At 45.2% G+C, this 9458-nt stretch overlaps 1 protein-coding gene across 1 annotated transcript in view; it reads left to right on the top strand.

Annotated features, from left to right (window-relative positions):
• The first annotated feature begins 1866 nt into the window (after positions 1-1866).
• rtf1 (RTF1 homolog, Paf1/RNA polymerase II complex component) overlaps positions 1867-9458 on the top strand; it is a 47935-nt gene continuing 40343 nt past the window's right edge. Inside the window, exon 1 of the mRNA XM_028821262.2 lies at positions 1867-2115. Within this exon, the coding sequence (XP_028677095.1) occupies positions 2041-2115 (75 nt within the window). The 5' untranslated portion in view covers positions 1867-2040. The remainder of the gene's footprint in view (positions 2116-9458) is intronic.

The following is a 9458-nucleotide window of genomic DNA, read 5'->3' as shown; positions in this document are numbered from 1 at the left end:
TTGGGCCTACCATGCCTGGCCGGCATCCTCCCCCACCATCGAAGCCAACTCACCACCAGGTGGTGATCAGTTGACAGCTCCGCCCCTCTCTTCACCCGAGTGTCCAAGACATGTGGCCGCAAGTCCGACGACACGACCACAAAGTCGATCATCGAACTGAGGCCTAGGGTGTCCTGGTGCCAAGTGCACATATGAACACCCCTATGCTTGAACATGGTGTTTGTTATGGACAATCCGTGACGAGCACAGAAGTCCAATAACAAAACACCGCTCAGGTTCAGATCAGGGGGGCCATTCCTCCCAATCACGCCCTTCCAGGTCTCACTGTCATTGCCCACGTGAGCATTGAAGTCTCCCAGCAGAACGAGGGAGTCCCCAGAAGGTATGCCCTCTAGCACCCCCTCCAGGGACTCCAAAAAGGGTGGGTACTCCGAACTGCTGTTCGGTGCATACGCACAAACAACAGTTAGGACCCGTCCCCCCACCCGAAGGCGAAGGGAGGCTACCCTCTCGTCCACCGGGGTAAACCCCAATGTACAGGCTCCAAGTTGGGGGGCAATAAGTATACCCACACCTGCTCGGCGCCTCTCACCGGGGGCAACTCCAGAGTGGTAGAGAGTCCAGCCCCTCTCAAGGAGATTGGTTCCAGAGTCCAAGCTGTGCGTCGAGGTGAGTCCGTCTATATCTAGCCCGGAACCTCTCAACTCGCGCACTAGCTCAGGCTCCTTCCCCTTCAGAGACGGTGACATTCCACCGTCCCAAGAGCCAGTTTCTGTAGCCGAGGATCGGACCGCCAAGGTCCCCGCCTTCGGCCACCACCCAACTCACACTGCACCCCGACATCACTTGGCCCCCTCCCATAGGTGGTGAGCCCCCATGGGTGCAGGCCCGGCCACCAGGCGCTCGTCATCGAGCCCCTCCTCCAGGCCTGGCTCCAGAGTGGGGCCCCGGTGACCCGCGTCCGGGCAAGGAAAACGCCGTCCAAAAATTGTTTTTCCTTTCATAGGAGGTTTGTTTAACTGCTCTTTGTCTCATCCCTCACCTAGGACCAGTTTTGCCCTTGGGTGGCCCTACCCAGGGGCATAAAGCCCCGGACAACAGAGCTCCTAGGATCATTGGGACACGCAAACCCCTCCACCACGATAAGGTGACGGTTAAAGGAGGGGTATATATATTATATAATATATATATATACATACATTCATATATATATATATATATATATATATGAATGTATGTATGTATGTATGTATATATGTATGTCTATATTTATATGTATATATATATATATATATGTAGATATGTAAATTTGTATATGTATATATATATGTATATGTGGATGTGTATATGTATATATATTTATATGTAGATATGTGTATATGTAGATATGTATATATATGTATATATGTTTATGTATATATATGGTTACATAACCTCTTTAACACACTACTTCTCCGCTGCGAAGCGCGGGTATTTTGCTAGTAGAAGATAAGTGCGCTCGCCTCCTGCCGAGTAAACTACATCCTTCCAAATCCGTACTGCCAGCTTGGGTCACCAGCACCCACAGCACCGCGAACAATAATAACACGAATCTTGGGTGCCTTCCCCAATGGTAAAACGGTGCCGCGTAGTGTGATCGGAGCGCTGGTCACCCAGCCACTGGCTAAATTAGAGGAGAAAGCACACTACGGTTATCTTCCTTAGTTGTGATGCGGTTGCTGTGCAGCGACGCACTAAACAAGGCACTAAATAGACGTCGGAACGTATACGTAGCCTCCGTCGACGTCGTGACGTCACTACGCGCCATTTGGGAACGCCCATTTTCCCGCGCCGAGTAGACGTCACTCACTTGACAAACACGAGGCCGGCCCAGGGCCTACGGAGCGGCGTGACGAAGCTGACGTGACGGACGGAGAATAATAAGCAAGACGCGGGCGCGAAGTTGCGTGCGGGGCGGGCGTACGCGCTGTTTCCTTTGTGTGAGGCGGCCTGTGCTGCTGCTTTACGCTAAAGCTGGAGGCTCCTTCGACTGGCTCAGCCATGGTCAAAAAGCGGAAAAGGGTCGTGATTGATTCCGATTCCGAGGACAGCGCTAGTGACGACAACCTCGACCAGGTAAGAAGGCGCGCTGGCGTGGCCGCAATGTGGGGAGCGCAGCAACACTAGCTGGCTGTGAAGCGCGTAGCTCCTCCGGGCCTTTCTGAAGCCTGGGAGTGTGTCGGTGCTGCGATACCTCCGAGCACTGATTTGGATGTGGCGTGCACTTTGGAGTGGAGGTTGTCTGAAGGGTTCGCACGGGCGGCTTGCGTGCTGAAGCTTGTGGCTTACATAAGTGTGCGAGGCAGACGCCAATGTTGGCGGTGAAGTGGGCGGTTTGTGCCGCAGCATCAGTAACCCCAGCGGGCGCGCAAACTTTAAAAAACACGAGGTGTAAAGTGAAAGGTGTGTATGGGCTACCGATCCAGGAGTGAACGCCGGTGAAGCAGGTTATGTTTACCGACTGGGGATAGCGCAGCGGGAGATCGGGCTGTCAGTTACTATGGTCGCTGCAGGCGAAAGGGAATCGGTTACTGGGTAGGTGCATCGGTGTAGAGTAGTGGATGAAAGCGGAAGCAGTTTGGAATAGTTCCTGTTTACATTTGCGAATGGAGCCTGTGGACTGAGTTGGCTCTTGCTGTAGATGTCTGAGCTTGTCAAACGAGGATGAGGAGGTGATTATCATTGAATTTTCGTCCAACTTTTATCCTTGTCATTCTGTACTTTAATGTAGTGTCAATCCTAGGTCTCTTACTTTACAAACCAGTTAAAATGATGAGATTACTGTGCAGGGAATAATTAGGTATCAACAGACTGCTAGTTAAAATGTGGGACAGCAGATCTTAATGGAGGAGTTGTTGTCTATTGATTAACGCCCAAGTTAAATCCTGAGGTTATGGATTCAAATGCAAGTGCTAACACTGAGTGACCATGAGCAAGTAACATCAGTTGTATGTGCTGTAATAGGACAACAAAAAGAAATGTAACTAGGTCTATCTCAAATGTTGTGAGCTACCTGGGGTATCATCATCCCAATGAGTAATTGTGAAGGGTGGTCATATAGCATGTAAGATAATAAACTTTCTAAAAAACATTTTTATATACAGTCGGCTCCATAAATATTTGAACAGTGACACAATTTTCTTAATTTTGGCTCTGTACACCACAACATTGAATTATAAACCAACCGTTCAAGATGTGATTGAAGTGTAGAATTTCATCCTTAATTCATTGGGTTTAACAAAAATATTATATGAGCTGTTTAAAAGAGAGAGGCATTTTTATACATGGTCCCCTCAAAAGTATTTGGACAAATGGTCATTTTCAATATTAGGTTGAAAATCCTTTCCAGTCAATAACTGCCTGAAGTCTGAAACCCATGGCCATCTCCAAGTGCTGGTTTTCCACCCTAATGATACTTTGACGGGGCTTTACTGCAGTTGTTTTCAGGTGCAGCTTGGTCATTGGTCTTTCTACCTTCAGTTTTGTCTCCGCAAGTGACGTGCATGTCCAATTAGGTTGAGATCAGTTGACTGACTTGATCATTGAAGAACACTCCACTTCTATGCTTTGAAAAGCACTTGGTTTTCTTTTGCAGTGTGTTTTGGCTCATGTACATCTTTACTACATCAGTAAACACCAGTCACTGGTTTGTTTTTGCAGCCATGAATGTTTATGCCATAAAACTGCCTTGCCTCCACCATGGTTCACAGATGATATGGTATTCATCAGATCATGAGCCATTTCTTCTCTTCTCTTTTCCTCATTCTGGTATTTACCGATCTTAGGTTCCTTTCTCCAAAGAAAATTGTTCCAGACCTGGGCAGGCTTTTAAAAAATGTTTTCTAGCAAAGTCTAATCTGTCTTTCCTATGGTGGAGGCTTACCAGTGGTTTGCACTTTGGTAAACCCACTGTCTTTATTTTCATGAAGTCTTGTCTTGGTTGTAGACTGTGGCAATGATAGATCTACCTCACAGAGAGTGTCCTTGGTTTGGCTTAATGTTATGAAGGGTTTTTCTTCACCAAGGACAGAAGTCTGCAATCATCTACTGTATCCCAGTTGTCTTCTATGATTTTCCAGATCTTCTGGTGTTGCCTCTTATTAAGAAAGTGCCAAATGGTTGATTTGACCACGCTTTGTTTCTGTTATCTCTCCGAAGGGTTTGTTTTGATGGACTGTTTGTACTTTTCTTCCTGCTTATTAGGTAATGTAATAATGAGGGAACTGCTCCCACCTGGCTATGGATCAGCTGAAAGTCTGTCCTTCAATCATCTTACTTGCTTTGTTTCAAATACATTGTTGTGATGTACAGAACTAACGTTATGAAAATTCTGTCGCTGTCCAAATACTTATGGTCCTGATTGTATGTGTAAAAGCATGACAGAACAAATGACCAAATTATGATTTGATACAGTAACATTGTTTCTTTCTGCAAGGAATTAAAGTCTCAACTGTCATTCTTTGTTTGTGTATGTTGAATGGTTGTTTTCCACTTTCAACCCAATTTTTTTTTTTCTTTTTTATTGAAGAAAATAACATTCCATACAATTAAGCAGAGCTTAACACACCAAAATTCAACCCCCACCCAAGGGAAAGCGAGGAGATCCAATAGCAAGAGCAAATCTTTAAAAACAACAAAGAAGGGAGAATATCCCTTGCCATATTTTTAAAAAGTTTGAACAGATCCTCTAAGCAAGAATTAATTTTTCCCGTTTTCAAAAAGTTTAGAACTTCAGTTAACCACAGACTTATCAAAGGTGGGTTGGGATTCTTCCAGTTAAGCAGAATAAGTCTATGTGCGAGTGGTGAGGTTTAGGCAATTAGTCTATTTGTCCTTCTCCACTTTAAGCTCATCTGGAAGTACACCAAGCAGAGCTGCTAATAGGTTAGGAGTCGTTCACCCAAATGTTCAGGATATTTGTGCAGAAATGTTTCTGGACAGATACTTTACTCAACGCCATGCTCTTTCAGTCAAACTGTTGCAAGTTGTAAGAGAAGCGGTTACCTTATTTAGTTTGTCCATTTGACTTAGAATATATCTGTCTAGATGAAATTGTAAAAGTGATAGCAAAAGAGTAAACAGATAGAAAGTTAAGATTGTACAGAGACATGAAAACAAAAAGAGAACTGTATTTAAGATTACAAACACATAAACCACAACCCCTAAATTCTGAATTAGGGAATTCCTAATACCAGAGTTTTATATTCCATTCCAAAATCAGTGAACTTTTATGATACTCTGTATCCATTTTTACTGCAGCAAAAACAAAGTGACTTTTGCATTTTCATTGGTCAGTTTTTGCTTTGTTTTTTTTAAATGTGCTGATACTCGCTCCTCAGATGCTAGGGAGTGTTCGAAAACTGTCAACTTAATACTCCCTATACAAAGCAATATTTAGACTCAAAAATAATTCTTTTAAGTAGGTGTTGTTTGAATTTTAAATTCCCTTTTAAGCATTTTCTTTTTTTTTTTTTTGGATTGGGATTGTTCTCTACCAGTGCATTCACATGTTAATGGGACAGATGGCTATTGTAAGTTTTCTAGTGGGTAATTTCACATGAATGTCCCTCAAAAGTGGTAACTGCTAGCTGAACTGAATTCTGAGAAACTATTACCAATGTAGCTGAATTGTGACATTACAATGAGCTTTCACCTCACTTGATATTATAAAATAAAAAGATAATAAGCTATCCATGTTTGTAGTCATTCTGCATTTGAAGCAATTCAAGGTGTGTTTTAATGTATTTACTTTAGGCATGTTGCACGATACCATCATTTTTGTGTTTGATATCAATACAAGTGAAATTTTACATTGCCTATTTATTACCATCACAAAAACGGAAATAATTTTCATTGGCTTTTTTTTTAGTTTAAAGTAGTTCCATTATTCAACTGGACAATAATGTGCCACGTTGCATTGTAAAATACATAAAATACTAATAGTGGCAGTAAATTTTTAAAAGGTGTGCATCCATCAAGCAGTTTTCTAGCCTTCATTTAAGTAAACTAGTATTGGCATTCCTAAATCTCAAATTACAATGCAAAACTGGAATTTAATATGTGATGGACATGAGCATTCCATCCATCCATTATCCAACCCGCTATATCCTAACTACAGGGTCATGGGGGTCTGCTGGAGCCAATCCCAGCCAACACAGGGTGCAAGGCAGGAAACAAACCCCGGGCAGGGAGCCAGCCCACTGCAGGGCACATACACCCACACTACAAACACACACTAGGGACAATTTAGGATCGCCAATGCACCTGCATGTCTTTGGACTGTGGGAGGAAACCGGAGAAAACCCACACAGACACGGGGAGAACATGCAAACTCCATGTAGGGAGGACCTTGAAAGCGAACCCAGGTCTCCTTACCGCAAGGCAGCAGTGCTACCACTGCGCCACTGTGCCACCCCACATGAGCATTCCACCTGTGTAAAAGCAAATTAGAAGCTGTTATCTTGGGAGGATTTCAGCATAGGTTCTATAAAGAATATCATGGATTATCTGATTTATCTTACTAGATAGATAGATTGATACTTTATTAATCCCAAGGGGAAATTCCACATACTCCAGCAGCAGCCTACTGATACAAAAACAATATTACATTAAAGAGAAATAAAAATGCAGGTAAAAAGACAATAACTTTGAATAATGTTAACGTTTACCCCCGCAGGTGGAATTGAAGAGTCGCATAGTTTGGGAGAGCAACGATCTCCTCAGTCTGTCAGTGAAGCAGGACATTAACAGCAATCTGTCGCTGAAGCTGCTCTTCTGTCTGGAGATGACACTGTTTAGTGGATGCAGTGGATTTTCCATAATTGATAGGAGCCTTTTGAGCACCCGTTGCTCTGCCACAGATGTCAAACTGTCCAGCTCCATGCCAACAATAGAGCCTGCCTTCCTCACCAGTTTGTCCAGGCGAGAGGCGTCGTCCTTCTTAATGCTGCCTCCCCAGCACACCACGGAGTAGAAGAGGGTGCTCGCCACAACCATCTGATAGAACATCCACAGCATCTTATTGCAGATGTTGAAGGATGCCAGTCTTCTAAAGAAGTATAGCCGGCTCTCTCCTCTCATGCACAGAGAATTAGTATTGGCAGTCCAGTCCAATTTATCATCCAGCTGCACTCCTAGGTATTTATAGGTCTGTACCCTCTGCATACAGTCACCTCTGATGATCACGGGGTCCAGGAGGGGTCTGGTCCTCCTAAAATCCACCACCAGCTCCTTGGTTTTGCTGGTGTTCAGGTGTCAGTGGTTTGAGTCGAACCATTTAACAAAGTCCTTGATGAGGTTCCTATACTCCTCCTTCTGCCCACTCCTGATGCAGCCCACGATAGCCGTGTCGTCAGCGAACCTTTGCACATGGCAGGACTCCGAGTTGTATTGGAAGTTCGATGTATATAGGCTGAACAGGACCGGAGAAAATACAGTCCCCTGTGGTTTTGCTGACCACAATGTCAGAGCTGCAGTTCCCGAAACGCACATACTGAGGTCTGTTTGTAAGATAGTCCATGACCCATGCCACCAGGTATGAATCTACTCTCATCTCTGTCAGTTGGTCCCTAAGGAGCAGAGGTTGGATGGTGTTGAAGGCGCTAGAGAAGTCTAGAAACATAATTCTTACAGCACCACTGCCTCTGTCCAAGTGGGTGAGGGATCGGTGTAGCATATAGATGATGGCATCCTCCGCTCCTACCTTCTCCTGGTATGCGAACTGCAGAGGGTCGAGGGCGTGGCATACCTTTGGCCTCAGGTGGTGAAGCAGCAGCCACTCCATGGTCTTCATCACATGTGACTCATTCTAAATTGACTAGCCAACCCGCGGTGTAGCATACGCCACATAATTATGTATTGATGGGTGAACACTTACTGAACGACACAGTTGTCCAAATGGGGTGGGTTTGTGGATACCACTGAGTGAATGAAAAGATAGACCTCTGGAGAAAGCAACATACAATTGTCCGTGACTGAAAGCGGGATCGTCTGTGTTACTTCATCGGTAGGGATAAGTGTCAGTACTTGTAGATTAAGGTGTAGCGAGTCTTTGTTGTTGACGTTTAATATAGCTTGCGTACTGAGATGTTCCGGAGTCACAGTTGAGAAACACTTTTTTAGTGTCATTTAAGCACAGGGAAAAAAATGAAACATCTGTAATGTAATAAGCCACCAAGAAAAGTAACATTGCAACAATGCTATCTATGACCCGATCGCTGTGCACCGGTCGTGCAACTGTCGTCTGTGCACCTCTGAGCCACGTTGTCTTTTCATTGTTCTTTGCGGTTCCGGCTGCTTTTCTATATATAATCCACCAAGTCACCCGACCATGGTAGTGGGGGGGGGGGTGCGTACACAGGGCAGGGACGGATTCAGAGGGAGCGTATGACCCGCACTTACTGGGTATTCCTCATTCGTGGGGAACAATTGCAAGCCCCGGTGCCCATTACGAATGGGGTTCAACGGTTTACCCACGCCTGTCGGCGCCGGGTAGACACACGTTGATCCATTCAGTGTAGCGCGCGTGCAGAACCGGACATCACATACCTGTTAATGCTCAATCTCACGTGGTTGAAAGCCACTTGTCCCTCTAAGAAGTTGGACGCCTACCGCTTGGCGATCGCGTAACAATTAAGCAGGAGGGAGTCTCATTCATTTTCGGAATTAACCAGACTAATCGCTCCACCAACTAAGTATGGCCATGCAACACCACGCACAGAATCGAGAAAGAGCTATCAATCTGTCAATCCTCTCCGTGTTCGGGCAGGGTGAGGTTTCCCGTGTTGAGTCAAATTAAGCAAGATTTGTGTGTGGCGAGTTGTTGCGTCCGGGCACATGAGCAGGCACTGTGAATGCCTTGAGAGCGTGGCTGGACGCATGCCGGGGAATAATGAGTATCTATATATCTTCTTAGTTGGTGCTCTTAGAGTTGGTGGGCGTGTCTCTCTAGCGGTTCGAGTTCTTGGGCGGTGCTCTGTCGTTTGTATCCCACGGTCGGACGTCTTGGTGCATTATATATGGAAATGCAGCCGAAATCGAAAAGAATAATGAAAAGTCAACGTGGCTCAGTGGTGCATGTGGAACAAAACCCTGCATCCACAGGGGTTCACCAGGACTGAGTTTGGGAAACACTGCTGAACACAAACGAAACCGGCTCAGGTGAGGAGTTGGGGCGGGCAAAGTGGTTGCAGCTATTGATTATTCAGTGTTGTTTGCCTAGGTGTCTGATCTGCTTGACGGGATCATAAATAAAAGGAAAACAATGTGAAGGCAATGTCACAGGTGATCCTGTGTTATAGTGGGTCCACAGCTCCCCTTCAAAAGGCCATTTTTAAATAAATAATCATCGCACTCACAGCATAGCGAGGGGCGTGGAAGTGTGGCTGAAACGGTTTCCGGGTGGAGTCGTGCTGCGGGCA

This window comes from Erpetoichthys calabaricus, chromosome 16 (genome assembly GCF_900747795.2).
Source record: "Erpetoichthys calabaricus chromosome 16, fErpCal1.3, whole genome shotgun sequence".
In the NCBI taxonomy this organism is placed as follows: Eukaryota; Metazoa; Chordata; class Cladistia; order Polypteriformes; family Polypteridae; genus Erpetoichthys; species Erpetoichthys calabaricus.
Note: the sequence above shows the minus strand (reverse complement) of the source record. Positions and strands in the feature narration are given on the sequence as shown.